Source organism: Cebidichthys violaceus, unplaced genomic scaffold (genome assembly GCF_023349555.1).
Source record: "Cebidichthys violaceus isolate CVI_PGR_0920_01 unplaced genomic scaffold, fCebVio1.0.p SCAF_14, whole genome shotgun sequence".
NCBI lineage: Eukaryota > Metazoa > Chordata > Actinopteri > Perciformes > Stichaeidae > Cebidichthys > Cebidichthys violaceus.
This window is the reverse complement of record NW_027176307.1, coordinates 2,779,885-2,795,681: the sequence shown is the minus strand read 5'-3', so window position 1 is coordinate 2,795,681 and position 15,797 is coordinate 2,779,885. Positions and strand designations below refer to the sequence as shown.

Here is a 15,797-nt window from a genome sequence, read left to right as displayed (position 1 = left end):
ATAAGCGAATACTAACAAAGTTAGCTACCCAACTCCTTGGAGTAATTTCTTTGACATTAGGTGGAGAAAAAAAACACAAAATGTCAAGGAAAGCACATAAAGTCCAACATTAGTTTCCATTGCAGTCCTTGGTGAAGTGAATAATATGAAGATAGAGGCATAGTGTCTATCTAATTTCTAGTTAGCCGTAGCTAGCTAACTTTGTTAGCGTTAGCTTGCTGTTAGACCTACAAGACTTAATACCATGATGCTGCAGTATGATGCAATGTATATATGTATATGAATGATTAACATGGCAGTACAGTAAGCTAGGTGGCTATCTGCTTTTATTAGTATTTTCTGTTAGCTAGTTAGCTGGTTACTTAGCTTGTTTGCTCCACTGAGGTTAAACACACTTTTAGTTACACCTCTACATATTTACTCAATTTTGTCAATTTTGAGGCTCAATAGTTATCGTTCAAATGTGTATTTAAAACCACCTTAAATAAATGCAATGCTCAGTGTTAAATATAAAATATTATTCCATATACGGCTAAATAGTTGTTTTATGAGATGGATAAACAACTTACAATGTGACTTTTTAACGGTTAATACCATGCTATCGTCAACACAGTATCATATTATGTTGTATTCGCCCTTTAGAAAGCATCCCCACTGTACAGCCTAATCCTGCTCTCAAAACAATTAGCCATCAGCTGACAGTCCACAGCTGCACAGTTTAGAGAGACTGATGAAGGGCAATCTGTTTTATGTGAGGGTTTTATGAGCAGACGGACCCATCTTTAAGCTTTTATCATCACAACCATCACCACCATCACCACCACCACCACCACCATCATCATCACTGCCTCCTGAGATCAAAGGATTAGGCATATGAGGGTACCCCCTGGGGATGCATGTATACCATAGCAGGCTCGTGTTAATCTGCCTTGCTGAAAAGCACACGGGTTTGCATCACTTAGCGTTGGCCGGCTAATAATGGTCTAAAGATATCCGCTTATGTCTCTGCTGGAAAGCGATATCTTGCTCAAGGCCAAAAAAATACAGTAAGTAGCTTACTCATATAGGCACAAAAGGATACCAGACTTCTCCAATGCATAGAATATGTTCCATAATAAATAAGTTATTTGAGGTTTTCCACCACACTTTAAATCATGGATGAAACCGCAGGCGTCCACTGAACATGGCAAGGTATGACGATGCCATCATTAAGTGGTATAATGATTTATCTTATACTGAGCATAAATGGTCTAACAAAAATTTCACATCAAGAGACAATTTTTTACCTCAAAAAAAACAAAACATAAGCACCATAATTTGTTGATAAATTATCTTTGCAGAGAAAAAACTGGCACCTCTACCGTAACTAATCCCCCCAAAGTGTGCCTCAGTCCCATCTAGCCGACAGAACAACATTGCATTGAACTTGGAGCTAGTCTGGTGTGCATCATTGTCAGAGTGACACAATAGTTCTGGAGGGAAGGAGGGAGGGTGTGTGTGTATATGTGTGTGTTAGGAGGAGGTCAGCTTCCTATGGCTTGTCAGCGTACAGCAGGTCAGGGAAGAGGAGTGTCCGGTAGGAACAGCTGCTGTCACTGATATGAGTTTTCCTCTGCTGAAGGGCCTCTGAAGGGAATAGGATCGGAATGAGGTAATTATAGTGACAATGGGAGTATACTGCTATGTTATATGGCATACAATCACAAACTAAACCTATGTGGAAGCCATGTCAACAATAAGAATATAACAAAAACGTCACAATGGTGTGTTCAGGTCCAACGGTGACCAATATGTACTTTACATTCTGCTGCTCTGGAGGCGCTAGATGGGTAAAACAGTGTCTTCCTTCTGTTGAAGACAGAAAGCTGGGAGTAATTTCCCACTGTGGGAATGTGTGCGCTTCCTTCAAGTGCTCCACATCGTCCAATACAACTTGAGTGTAGAAGCCAGTGGAAAAGTATTTACTCAAGTACTGCACTGTGCTGTAAAAGTGTAAGTGTAATTCATTTGAATATTTCCATGCTACTGTTTACTTTGATTTCCACAGAGGGAATACATACTTCTTGCTCCACTACATTTAGTTGACAGCTACTGCTTCTAGTTACTCTTCAGTTTAATATTAAACCAGTGGTTCCCAACATTTATGTACCAGAAATATACAAAATCTTTGCTTTTTTGTGAAATTTTGGATAATTTTACCATAGTTGAAAAATGTAATGCCCTCACATTTCTCCTGTTAGCCATTGGAGGGGCTTAACCTCTGGTTTGGAAACCATTGAACTAAACTACAAGATGTAGTATACAAACTAGATATAGTTAAATCTATCTCCATCTTGACTAGCTACAACAGTAAAATGCTGACATCTGGTGCATCAGTTTCAACAATCCAGTAATGTAACATTTTGTCAGTCACAGGGGCCACTTCTCTGCAGAACAAGTACTTTTACTTTCTGTACTTTAAATGCATTTTGCTGCCGATACTTCTTCCAGGTCATCAAGTCATTTTAGCAGCTGTGTGGGATCAAAAACTCTTGACTGTGAGAAGCAGAAAATCATGTGCGCCGTTGGGTCACTTGTGCTCACTTTGTTAACAACCCTTTGGTCCGTCAGCCTTCATCAAGTGAACATTAACTTCAATATGACTTGTTGTTGCTTTCAGTTGCTACTTGTAAGCCGTTGAGTTCCAAGTGCAGAAGTCGTAAATACGGCTTATTCATTCAAGCACCTGAGGTTGGAAATAACAAAACAAGACATTTTTTTCTTTAAGCATCGCATTTTGTCACCTCAAACGCCAGAGAAAATACATGCCTTCATTCCCGGATCTATTCTCCGCCTCAAAGTGTGATGCATGTGCAGCCAGATGGTAATCAGAAATCTGTGCAGCAGCCAACTGTGGTAATTGAAATGGGATGGGTGTGCGCGCTGGCCTCGCTCTGGTCTGTCCTGCACGGACAGGAGGGTGTGGTCCTGATCAGCAGCTGGCCTCCAGCTGTCTGACCTCTGCCCTCCCCCTCCTCCCCCACCAGTTCTATTACACCCACTTTCTGTCTGCCTCCCCCCCCCCAGTACAACTCCTTCCGCTCTGAACAGTTCAGGGCGATCACCGCGGTGTCGTTGGTTTTTGATTCACTCTCCGAGACGCTACATGATGAGGCTGCTTGAGACAACACTGACATCTTATTTAAAGCTGACGAAGCACAGAGTTGTAATCATTCATCATTTGAATAGTTTGAGCTTTTATCATGAGATGTTTGTTAGATACTGGAATGAATTACGCTCCATACAAAATACTCAGAACAGTATAAATATTTTATTTGGCAACAAAATTTAAACATATTTAACAATTGTAAAAGTGGAACATACAGATATAATTCTAAAATGCTGTAGCTGTAAAATTCGAATTTTGTACTTTATTCCTTTCCCTTAAAATAGAAAAAAGTCAAACAAAGCATGCAACCATCCATCAGTATTACTGAATGACTTAGCACAATCAGACACCAGTGTACTGCCTGACCCTGCAGTGTAAATGTGATGTAGTGCAGAAACAAATAGCTGACAAGCTGGAAATCTGATTCCTAACGATCAGCGGAGGTCAGTGAGTGTCTCCTGCTGTCTGAAGGGCAGCACATTTAGATTTGACACATCAGACTACAGGAACCAGCCAACACATCCGCCATCCGCCACCCCCCCCCCCCCCCCACAGGAGGCTAAGATTTCTACACACATACACAGCTTCTGGCTGTTTTCACATTATGTCGATCAAATTACCCCTCATCAGTTGTTTCACTGCAATACTGCCTTTATATCTTTCAATACGTTTTATGTAGAGAAGACCAATATGAGAATGTGATCCATTAAATATTCAACATTGTTAAAACAAGCAGATTCTGGGACACAAACTTGTACTCGCCACCAGACAGAATTCACTGGAATGTTGTTTGCTTTGTTTTGCCTGATGAAAAAGACGTCATTAATTCAGCTAAAATCTCTTTCGCTTACATTATCTGCTAAAAAAAACACACAGCCCTTTTGGAACACAAACTGTGAGAGAGGCACTCGTGAGAGAAGAACAGCAAAGAAAACAATTCAGTCTGGTAGTGAAAACTGTGTCCAACCACACTTCTCAAACAAAAGTGAAACCATTTCAGTAAAATATCTAAAACCTCAAAGTTAAAATGAGAAAACTCAAAAGGAGATTAGTTCAACATCAGATAAAAATCACTAAAACTCCCTGAAAGTTCTCTGGACATTTCTAAAGTTGGTTTTATTGCAGCAGCTCTCTCACCGTCCTGATTGGCTCCTCCTCACTCAGGAGAGGCAGGAATCAAGATGCTCGTTGATTTTCGACTCCGGCACCTTTGCTTGGCACACAGGACAGCTGACCGTCAGTGCAGAGGAGGAAGACGAGGAAGAGGAGGGGGGGAAACTAGGCAGCCCTGCAGAGGAATGGAGGGAGGAGGAAGATGAGGCTGTGGCAGTTCTTTGTTGCATTGCGGGCGATTTGGTCTTCATCGACTCCCTCGATGCTGCTGAATCGCTGCCTCCTGTCTTCTGGAAGAAGTCAATGATGCTGGATGAGCTCCTGTGGTCGTCCCACGGCCTCTTCCTCGATGCCTGACCTGCAGCAGAAGCTCCTGATGTGCTGTCGCTATCAGAATGACTAAAATATTTGGACTGTGTTGGTTTAGCAGGGCTGCCTTTGGTTTTTGTTGAAACTACAGAATGGCTGGGTTTACCCTCGCTAGGCTCAGATGTTGTGGGAGAGGAAGCTGAATGGCTATTTTGCCATTTAGGGAAGATGGAAGGTGCAGACTCACTCATTGTAGTGTTCGGTGATGACAAAGAATCTCTTTTAGTTTCTGTGATTGAGGTGGAGGATTGACTCGCTGACCTCCTGATGCTTTTGCTGTTGAAGAGCTCCTCAATGGACTTCTGTTTGATTTGATCTCCCTCTTGGCTCCGGCTGCTGCTGTGGGGTTTGGGGATTTTCACTGGCGAGCCGTTGATGTTGATAAAAGCTCTTGTGTTACCGACAGACCTCTTTATAGGTGGCTTCTGCCTGTTGGAGGCAGCTGGTCTGATGGAGGGAAAGGCACTAGAGATTCCTTTGTCATCAGGAGACTGGAGACTTTTAGCCGGAGACAGAGGGGTGAAGAGTTTCTTCGGAGAAGAAGGTACTACCGCCGTGTGAGACGGGGAGGAAGACGTGGACGACTGTGAGCTTCCTCCGAGAAGGAAACCTTTGCCACTAAATGGGATCATGTTCCTTATGTCCTGTGATCCAGAGCCTGAGAGGGAGAAAGGTAGACATGTGAGTCCGGCAACAGATTCTCTAAAACATGTAGTGAAATTTACTCGACCTAAAGAGCTACTACTCAAACTAAAAGCCTAAATGAAAACATATTGTTATCCGCCTGAAAGGATTTATACCTATTACAGCAGAACATACACCAGAGGCACGAGCTCATCACCTGTGGTTGTACTTGAAGGCTTCTCTTTTCCCGAGGCCTTCTTCTCTGAGGTCTTCCCCTCCTTTTTACCATCCTTCTTGCCTTTCTTGCCGTATCCTTCAGGCTCCTTGATCTTGGCGTAGGTCCCTCCGCACGTCCTCCTGTGGTCCTCCCACCACGGATCCTGAGCCGACGGAGCCCGGTTCATGGCCCTCTTCACAAACCCAAAATAGGGCTTGCGGTTTTGACAGGGCCCGTCGCATTTCCACCAGTGTTGCCGGTACACATCGACCTCATCGTGGAAGCTGTGGTAGACCTGACAAGAGATGTTTCAGATGGTTATTTTATTATTGCACTCTCTGTAAAAAGGCTGTGACAGGAGAAGACAACATCAGCTGTGAGATGTGTACCAGAAGATAGACCCACAGAAATCTTTGTCCCACAAGCATCGTTGATCCGGTTCATGTGTTTGCAGAACTCAGGGCCATGACCGTCTCGGTCTCTGTTGTTCTGGGTCACAAACAGCAGCGCGTGAATCATTTCATGAAGGAGGGTCTGTGGAAATAAAAATAAAATGATGAATATTTATTAACCCACTAAAATGTGTCCTGTCCCGTCCGCCCCCCCGCCCCCCCATTTTTGATATTTTTGTTGAAATTGTCATTATATGCCGACAGCAATCAATGAAGCTAATGCTCTGATTAAAAAATAAAAATAAATGATATATTTGGCAGCATACAGCTGTGAGTGCTAACAATAGCAATGCTCATTGTTTATATACAGTTGTGGTCAAAAGTTTACATACACTTGTAAAGAACATAATGTCATGGCTCTCTTGAGTTTCCAGTTATTTCTACAACTCTGATTTTTCTCTGATAGAGTGATTGGAACAGATACTTCTTTGTCACAAAAAACATTCATGAAGTTTGGTTCTTTCATGACTTTATTATGGGTTAACAGAAAAAGTGATCAAATCTGCTGGGTCAAAAATATACATACAGCAGTGCTAATATTTGGTTACATGTCCCTTGGCCATTTTCACTTCAAATAGGCGCTTTTGGTAGCCATCCACAAGCTTCTGGCAAGCTTCTCGTTGAATCTTTGACCACTCCTCTTGACAGAATTGGTGCAGTTCAGTTCAATTTGATGGCTTTCTGACATGGACTTGTTTCTTCAGCATTGTCCACATGTTCTCAATGGGATTTTAAGTCAGGACTTTGGGAAGGCCATTCTAAAACCCTAATTCTAGCCTGATTTAGCCATTCCATTACCACTTTTGATGTGTGTTTGGGGTCATTGTCCTGTTGAAACACCCAACTGCGCCCAAGACCCAACCTTCGGGCTGATGATTTTAGGTTATCTTGAAGAATTTGAAGGTAATCCTCCTTCTTCATTATCCCATTTACTCTCTGTAAAGCACCAGTTCCATTGGCAGCAAAACAGCCCCACAGCATAATACTACCACCACCGTGCTTGACGGTAGGCATGGTGTTCTTGGGGTTAAAGGCCTCACCTTTTCTCCTCCAAACATATTGCTGGGCATTGTGGCCAAACAGCTCGATTTTTGTTTCGTCTGACCACAGAACTTTCCTCCAGAAGGTCTTATCTTTGTCCATGTGATCAGCAGCAAACTTCAGTCGAGCCTTAAGGTGCCGCTTTTGGAGCAAGGGCTTCCTTCTTGCACGGCAGCCTCTCAGTCCATGGAGATGCAAAACACGCTTGACTGTGGACACTGACACCTGTGTTCCAGCAGCTTCTAATTCTTGGCAGATCTGCTTTTTGGTGGTTCTCGGTTGACTCTTCACCCTCCTGACCAATTTTCTCTCAGCAGCAGGTGATAGCTTGCGTTTTCTTCCTGATCGTGGCAGTGACAAAACAGTGCCATGCACTTTATACTTACAAACAATTGTTTGCACTGTTGCTCTTGGGACCTGCAGCTGCTTTGAAATGGCTCCAAGTGACTTTCCTGACTTGTTCAAGTCAATGATTCGCTTTTTCAGATCCATGCTGAGCTCCTTTGACTTTCCCATTGTAGCGTTTGTGGGCGTTTGTATCCAATGAGCCCTATTTAAATGGCCTCAGAGAAGTCACCAGCTATAGTCACTCATAATCACTCACAAGAAGTTAAGAGGCCATGCTATGAAGCTCATTTCATTGACACAACTTTCTAAGTCACCAAAATTGCTATTTCATGTTGCTGTATGTATATTTTTGACCCAGCAGATTTTGTCACTTTTTCTGTTAACCCATAATAAAGTCATGAAAGAACCAAACTTCATGAATGTTTTTTGTGACAAAGAAGTATCCGTTCCAATCACTCTATCAGAGAAAAATCAGAGTTGTAGAAATAACTGGAAACTCAAGAGAGCCATGACATTATGTTCTTTACAAGTGTATGTAAACTTTTGACCACAACTGTAGGTTTAATTATGATAATTGTGAGGGAGTGGTTTTGGAGGGAGGCCTGAAGGGAGGGTGTCAGTGTTGCCAACTTTCTATTCTTTTGGAGCTCGTGCTGCTAGCTACTTTCATCAGAAAAGAGTTGGTATCACTGGGCTGGCTTTTTTGGTTGGATAATTTATTTGTTAAATCTAGCGTATTCTTGCTAGTTTCTCAAGATTACCAACCCTGCCTCATAGCCTGTTTAGGCATTCTGAATGTTTTGTTTGTTAAAACTTTATCGGTAAACTTTCAAGCCTTATTAAAAGCAATTTCCAGTGTAAGTGATAAACTGTGTGGTATATCTTTAGTGTTAATCTGATCTTAATTTCTTGAACAGAATAAGATGGCTATTTTGGTGCAAATTATTCTCTTTTCTGCAAATTGAAGATTTGAAATAGAGGAATTTTATAAGATACTTAAATCGCTTCTGGAAAAAAAGCCAGATTGGTGTAACAATCCACCTCACCTGCACCAGGTCTTTTCTTGGTCTAAGCTTCAGCAGGGGCTCACTGAGTCGGATTGAACACAGACCACCTCGGCCCTCATAGGAGCACACACCAGCACACCTACAAAAAAAAACGAGACATTAGAGACCAACAGCGCTTTTATAAACCCCACAAGACAGATCATTTGCATTCAGCAGCACTGGTTTACATAAACCGTGACACAACCCTTTCTCCCAATACAAAAATCTACCCATTGTATTTTTAGTGAGGGCAATACTGCACCTACAAGTCAGAGTGGTTTAGGTCTTTGACAACAACAACACAACAACAAATCATAACACAATAGGTGTCTTACAGTGTCATTCTTGGGCTCCACTTAACCTCGACACCGCAGAGTTTCCCCCAGAAGAATGTGTTATTGAATTCCAGAAACATGGCTCTAACATCAGGACTGGGGTCCAGCGTCTCCCAGGACGCGTCCACGATGGACAGCGGCCTCTCAGGCTGGGCAGTCGGCTTCCAGTAGGGAACAACATCGCTGCCACCTCCAGCTACCTCCACTCTCCGTTTCTTACTGCTGTGTCCGAAGCCATTCTCCTCAAAGCTGTTTGATGAATGCGATGATGTCTCGTATTCATTGTCAAACTGCTCCTGAAGCCGAATGGCGAGCAGAAAATCCTCATCCATCACAACAGAAGCACTAAAAAGGTGACGTGAGCTGAGGTAGCTAGCCACGTAGCTTCGGTTAACGTTTGCGTTAGCTTGCTAAAGCTAACTAGCTAACGTAGCTTGTACAGGGCTCTCACAAACAAGTGACGGAAGCACCGGAGCCCGTCTGAGAAATATACCAAATGTACAAATACTAAAATTTGTGTCATGATTCCATTAAAAACACGCATATCTTCATGTTGGACGAAGGTGTTGTTACTGCTGACTGACAGTCCACAGATAGCGCCAACAGTTGTGTCAAGTCTATCACAATGCAACCAAAGAACATCCGTTAAGATTTTCAAAATAAAACTTCTGAAATAAATAACTGATGACATCTATTTTCAGAGGAGAAGTGTATTGTTGATACAGATGTTTTGCGTTTTTAAAATGTTTATATCTAATAATACAAAAATATTTTAACTTTAGTTACTCTGTAGAATACACGAATGTTTTTAAATCTAAATAGATGTAATATTTGCTCTTGTTATGAAACTTATTTTCAGCTCTAGATTTGAGTGACTCTCGCAAACTTGATGAAACATTCGCTTGTTTCAAATCCTAGCAATGGATTGTGGGAATTGTATCTTCTTTATTTCAAGTGGTTGGCCAATATAAAATGCACTCTAGCTTTTCTGTTGCACTTTGGTGGTTAAATCAGGGGAAATTAGCAAAATGTCAAGTCTTATATTTAGTTTATGTTTAAAGTGCTGCAATTCTGTAGCGATGTTGACTTCTATGAACGACCGACATTTAATTTAAAATGTTTGTTTTGGTGCGATTTGTTGGCCATTTAATTTTCTGAATCCCGTGACGTTACAGGGAGGTAACCGGTTACAACTTCCTGTTTGGGTTGAAAGCGGATGTGGAGGATGAACGCTTCCCCTGGCTACTTGTATTACTAGTTTGTCAACGTTTTGTCTAAATAAGTAAACACACGCGATAGAAGATGTCGGAAACGGGGAACCGACTTCGGAAGCTGCTCGAATCGCCTAATTTCGACCCGCAGAATTACGTCAAGCAGCTGTCACAGCAGTCCGATGGCGACAGAGATCTGCAGGAGCATCGTCAGAAAATCCAAAACTTGGCCGACGAAACGGCTCAAAACCTGAAGAAAAATGTCTACAAGAACTACAGACAGTTCATCGAGACGGCCAAAGAGATCTCCTACCTGGAGAGCGAGATGTACCAGCTGAGTCACATCCTGACGGAGCAGAAGAGCATCATGGAGAGCATCACGCAGGCCTTGTTGTCCGCAGACAAGGATGAGACCTCCAAAGAGATGCAGGCTGCTTTCCCCAAAGAGACGGAGGAGCTGAAGCAGAGGACGCTGACCTCACTGCTGGAGAAAGTGGAGGGGGGCAAAAACATCATGGACACCCCAGGGAGGCACCTGGTCTACAACGGGGACCTTGTGGAGTTTGATGTCGACAACATGTCCCCCATCCAGAAGGTGCACGCTTTCCTCATGAACGACTGCCTGTTGATCGCCACTTGGCTGCCGAACCGCAGAGGGACTGTGAAGTACAAGTACAACGCCCTGTACGACCTGGAGAGCTTCGCCGTGGTCAACGTGAAGGACAACCCTCCCATGAAGGACATGTTCAAGATCCTCATGTTCCCAGACAGCCGCATCTTCCAGGCGGAGAACAGCAAAATCAAGAAGGAGTGGCTGGAGATCCTGGACGAAACCAAGAAGAACAAAGTCACCAAGGACCGACACAAGACGGAGGAGGAGGCCCCTACGTCTCCCGTAAGGGCCGAGGTGTCCACCAATCCCTTCGATCAGGAGGACGACGAGCCAGCAGGCCCCGGGGAAAGTGTGGACCTCAGCCTCGAGTGGATCCAGGAGCTGCCGGAAGATCTGGACGTGTGCATCGCCCAGAGAGACTTTGAGGGTGCCGTGGACCTGCTGGACAAGCTCAACGAGTACCTCAAAGACCAGCCGGTCACCCAGAGGGTCAAAGAGCTGAGGCTGAAGGTGGACGAGCGTGTGCGGCAGCTGACCGAGGTTCTGGTGTTCGAGTTGTCTCCGGATCGGTCACTTCGTGGTGGACCCAAAGCCACAAGGCGGGCCGTGTCCCAGCTGATCCGACTAGGTCCAACTCTGTTTTTTGACTTCATCAATTGGCAACTTGCACATCATTCACAATATATGTAGTTTACTATCGCATAAGTCAAAAAACTGTTTTTCTATCTTCAAACCAATCATCACTTCTGATGATTCTTGATATTTTATATCATGCTTTGGTGCAGACAACATTCCCAGTACAGCGTAGAGGAGAGACATTTTTTATGATCCCTGTGCAGAAAGTGTAGAAGATATATTAGATTATTTGAACAAGGTTTATCAAACTCAAAACATACTAGTAAAGCATTTAAAAAAATACAATTAATCAGACAGGGGCAGGAGTGTATAAATACTCAGCTAGTTAGTTCAAATTGTCCCAGCAAAACCCTGAACCATTTTCTAAATATTTAAAAGAAATCACAAAATTTCACATATTTATTTGTTTAACTTTTCAGATGTATTTTCTAAGAAATGTATTTCCCCAAGATATGTTCTTAATGTTGTCAGCCTTCTCCACACTGCTAGTTATTCCATTTATTGCATTGGAGAACGCTAAATACCCTTTTTTTCCTACAAAAAAAAAAATCAGCCGTAAACTCCATGTGATTGTAACAGTGAACAGAGCATCTGCTGTCAATCTGAATTGTTTACGACTGTGTTGCAGGCCAGTCCACCAAGGCCTGCGAGTTGTTCCTGAAGAACCGCGCTGCCGCGGTCCAGACGGCCATACGGCAGCTCCGCATAGAAGGAGCCACGCTGCTCTACATCCACAAACTCTGCAACATCTTCTTCACCAGCTTGCTGGAGACGGCCAAGGAGTTTGAGATGGACTTTGCGGGGAACACGGGCTGCTACTCTGCCTTCGTGGTCTGGTCCAAATCAGCCATGAGGATGTTTGTGGACGCCTTCAGCAAGCAGGTAGGTAGAGGAGAAGACGAGCAAGTTACATCCTGGTAAATATGGGACTTTAAAGGTCAGGAAAGATGCTTTGGTACCGATAAATGTGATAGAAAAAGTAAAATCTACAAAATATCATGATGAAAGTATTGCTATCGTATAAAAACACAACTGATCTGCAAGTCCGAAGTAGAATTTAAGCCAAGACTCTGTGGATACTGTGTTAAAATATTGAAAACTAAGTCTAAAAACAGAGGGAACTATTGTGCTTTGACTAAGTTAATTGTTGGCAAGCCAAACACTAGCACTAGAGGTAAAGTCTTTTGAACGTCTGCTAAAGTCTATTTATTCTTGTGAAATTGCAGAAAAATATCCTTTTATTAAGGGGTTTATTTTTGTCTTCATCAGGTGTTTGACAGTAAGGAGAGCCTGTCGACAGCGGCCGAGTGTGTTAAAGTGGCCAAGGAGCATTGTCAGCAGCTGACTGACATCGGCCTTGACCTGACCTTCACCCTGCAGTCCCTGCTGGTCAAAGACATCAAGGCGGCCCTGCAGAGCTACAACGACATCATCATCGAAGCCACTAAGCACCGGAACTCTGAGGAGATGTGGAGGAGGATGAATCTCATGACCCCCGAGGCTCTGGCTAAACTCAAGGTGGATTTTATGTCACTCCCTGTTTGGTCTGTTGGTTGTCAGTGGTGAATGATGAAGTTCGCGGCCGAAACAGTCGAGTGATTGTTGATGGACAGAGAATTTCCAGCTTCTCCAGTGTGAGGATTTGCTGCCTTAATACATTTTATATGACTGTAAACTAAATATTTTGGGGTTTTTGACTGTCGGTCGGACAAAACACAACATTTAAAGGTGCAATTTTGGACTTTGGGAAATTTTTTAGTTCATTTTATGAACTAAACGCTGTTCCAAAAATAATCTTTGTGTTGGTACAATTTGCTTGGTGTTAATGACAACTAATGTTTAAACTTCCATGACTAAAGTATTTGTTAAATCACCGTAAAATATGAATCTTTTTCTCCGCAGGACGAGATGCGCAGCTGTGGCGTTGGCAGCTTCGAGCAGTACACCGGCGATGACTGCTGGGTGAACCTGAGCTACACCATCGTGGCCTTCACTAAGCAGATGATGAGCTTCTTGGAGGAAGGCCTGAAGCTCTACTTCCCAGAGCTGCACATGGTGCTGCTGGAGAGCCTGAGGGAGATCATCCTGGTGGCCGTGCAGCATGTGGACTACAGCCTGCGCTGTGAGCAGGACCCGGAGAAGAAGGCCTTCATCATGCAGAACGCCAGCTTCCTCCACGACACCGTGCTGCCGGTGGTGGAGCGGAGGTTTGAGGAGGGCGTGGGCAAGCCCGCCAAACAGCTGCAGGACCTGAGGAAGAGCACCAGGCCCGTTCGAATCAATCCAGAGAGCACCACATCTATGGTGTGAGATCGCAATAAAGGACGGTGGCCGAAAAACACTCAAACGCTCTTTTTACTGACTGTTGTGGCAATTATTTTAGGAATGACTAGATGCTAGATGTTGGTTGTTTTGAGATCGCGGGACAAGAAATGACAGGATGCATTATGGAGAGCAGCAGAGTACGATACCTCAAGAGAGGTTTGTGTAAAAAGATATTTGTACCAACACTCACAAACATGCCTGTTGATGTTTGGCGAATGTTGATGAAAAAATTATCAGATTTTTGAGAAATGACCCATTTGAAATGTTCCATTTGTAAGTGGAAAATCCCTCATCTACAGATTTGGCACATTGAAGTGTGTTTTCATGTCAGTGTGTGTGCCGGGTAACCAAGTGCACATATTTGTATCATCGTTCAATGAATACATGGCTCATCAGGACACATTTCAGACAAGCAGCTGATGAATATGTTAATTTTTCTGCAGTTTGAGATTTGTGCACGTGATACCCAGTTCTGTCTATTGACAAAAACATCATCCTAATGCATATGTACTCACCATCTACAAGAATGCTGTTTGAACGTAATATATAAGTAATATATAATGATGTTTGATTCAAACTCATTCAGCTATGAATTTTGATGCTACTGGACCGTTATTAGACATTAAATAGTATTCTAGCATAGGACTGATTCAAAAGGGATGACTGAAAGGAAGATGCACTGGTAAATGTTGACAGTTTGTGTTGAAGAAAAGCACATGAAATTAAATAAAGATCTTCATGCACAATCTATGTTTTCGTGTATTTCCGGAAAGATATACGTTGCACTGAACAACAAACCAGATTTTTGTGCCTCAACGTCGGTGTTCCTGCTGTATACAGTGCCTTGCAAAAGTATTCACCATCCCTTGGTGTTTTTCCTATTTTGTTGTATTACACCCAGGAATTTAGATATGTTTTTATTTGGATTTAATGTAATGGGCTGACACAAAACAGTCAAAATAGTTTAAAAAAATAAATAAATAAATAAGATCTGGTAATACCAATTTCCTCTAGAGGTCACATAATTAGTTTAATCTGTGTGCAATCTAAGTGTCACATGATCTGACCATTAAATCCATGACTAGAAATTGGAAGGAATATGGCACCACAACAAAGAGAGAGGACCAATACTCACATGAATCCAAATCTGTAGCTCCCAAACTTTTTCTGTCAAGCCACAGCCCTCTTTTATTCATAAAGCTGTAGTAATAAAGAGCCAAGTAGAATTTTTTAACATATCATATACATGAACTGCATGTTTCTCCCCCCACATCTCTCATCGTTTCTGTCGTGCTGTTGCTTCTGTGAAAACTCAAGTTAAACCTTTCCCAAACAGTAGCAAGGCTCTCCTGCTGCATTGTCAGTGAACAGGAGAGCAAGCTGTGAGTTTGTCTGATGCGCTTGCTTGAAAAAGATGCCCACCTCTTCTTTTCTTCCATGACAAAAGTCGATTCGGCACTTTTACATGTTAGTCTATCCGAATCTATCCACACCAAAGAATTCCTTTTTTTATTTATCGATCCCAAATTTGTGAACTGATGAATAAAAAAATCAAGATTACAAAGGATTTGATTGATCTAATCATCTCAATATTTGGTAGACCAATCATCCTAGGTGTGTTAATTTGCCTAGATACACCAAAACCATAATGGAGGCCAGCAAGGAAGTTTTTCTTTAAACTAAAATCATCAAATCTTTGATGCATACAGAGAAAGACTGAAGCTTATGCTTTACCTGTTACATTTCAGCCCATTGTATGTTTCAGTGACTGTACAAAATAAAAGCACTAAAGTTAAGATAGTGAAATAATACAATTTATTTCTTGGACCTTATTTATTGGTGCCCCCTTGTGGCAGCTCACAATCAAGTCATTTTAAATATGAAAACTGATTTAAGCTATACAGATGTTCAGGAAATCTTTCATAATCTTTTTTTTTTACTGAAAATAACTAATAATCTAATGTTGGTTATGTTTTATAAATACTGTTTATAGTTCTAGTGTTAAACTATTTCCTTGGAAACATCCTAAAATCCATATTTTGGGTTATTTCCCCGTTGTAAACTGTGAATAAAAATCTGTGCATTCAACGTCCTGTTTTTCTAGAAAATTCTAAATTTAATCATTGGACATATCTGCCTTGCAGTTGTTCCTGCAGATAAACCAATTTGGCTTGTGTAGTTGCAACATGAAAATAAAATTGCTGCTCTCTCTGTTTAAAATATTTCCCAGGAGCGGCAGGCTGCCACGCTGGCAGACTCTGATATTTTTAGACTCCGTTCATGATTCAACACATGATTGTTCTCTCTGCTTCACAGCTC

The 15,797-nt window shown here is 42.4% G+C and overlaps 2 protein-coding genes across 2 annotated transcripts; one reads left to right on the top strand and one right to left on the bottom strand.

Annotated features, from left to right (window-relative positions):
* Nucleotides 1–3,288: 3,288 nt before the first annotated feature.
* On the bottom strand, nucleotides 3,289–9,295 carry sprtn (SprT-like N-terminal domain). The gene is made up of 5 exons (XM_068708490.1): nucleotides 8,694–9,295; nucleotides 8,359–8,458; nucleotides 5,877–6,005; nucleotides 5,472–5,766; nucleotides 3,289–5,288 (listed from the first exon to the last, which is right to left on the bottom strand). The coding sequence occupies exons 1-5, from the start codon at nucleotides 9,023–9,025 to the stop codon at nucleotides 4,309–4,311; spliced, it is 1,836 nt and encodes a 611-aa protein (XP_068564591.1). The 5' UTR covers nucleotides 9,026–9,295; the 3' UTR covers nucleotides 3,289–4,308.
* Nucleotides 9,296–9,904: 609 nt separating this feature from the next.
* On the top strand, nucleotides 9,905–14,224 carry exoc8 (exocyst complex component 8). The gene is made up of 4 exons (XM_068708489.1): nucleotides 9,905–11,145; nucleotides 11,782–12,035; nucleotides 12,423–12,671; nucleotides 13,056–14,224. The coding sequence occupies exons 1-4, from the start codon at nucleotides 9,996–9,998 to the stop codon at nucleotides 13,461–13,463; spliced, it is 2,061 nt and encodes a 686-aa protein (XP_068564590.1). The 5' UTR covers nucleotides 9,905–9,995; the 3' UTR covers nucleotides 13,464–14,224.
* Nucleotides 14,225–15,797: the final 1,573 nt, after the last annotated feature.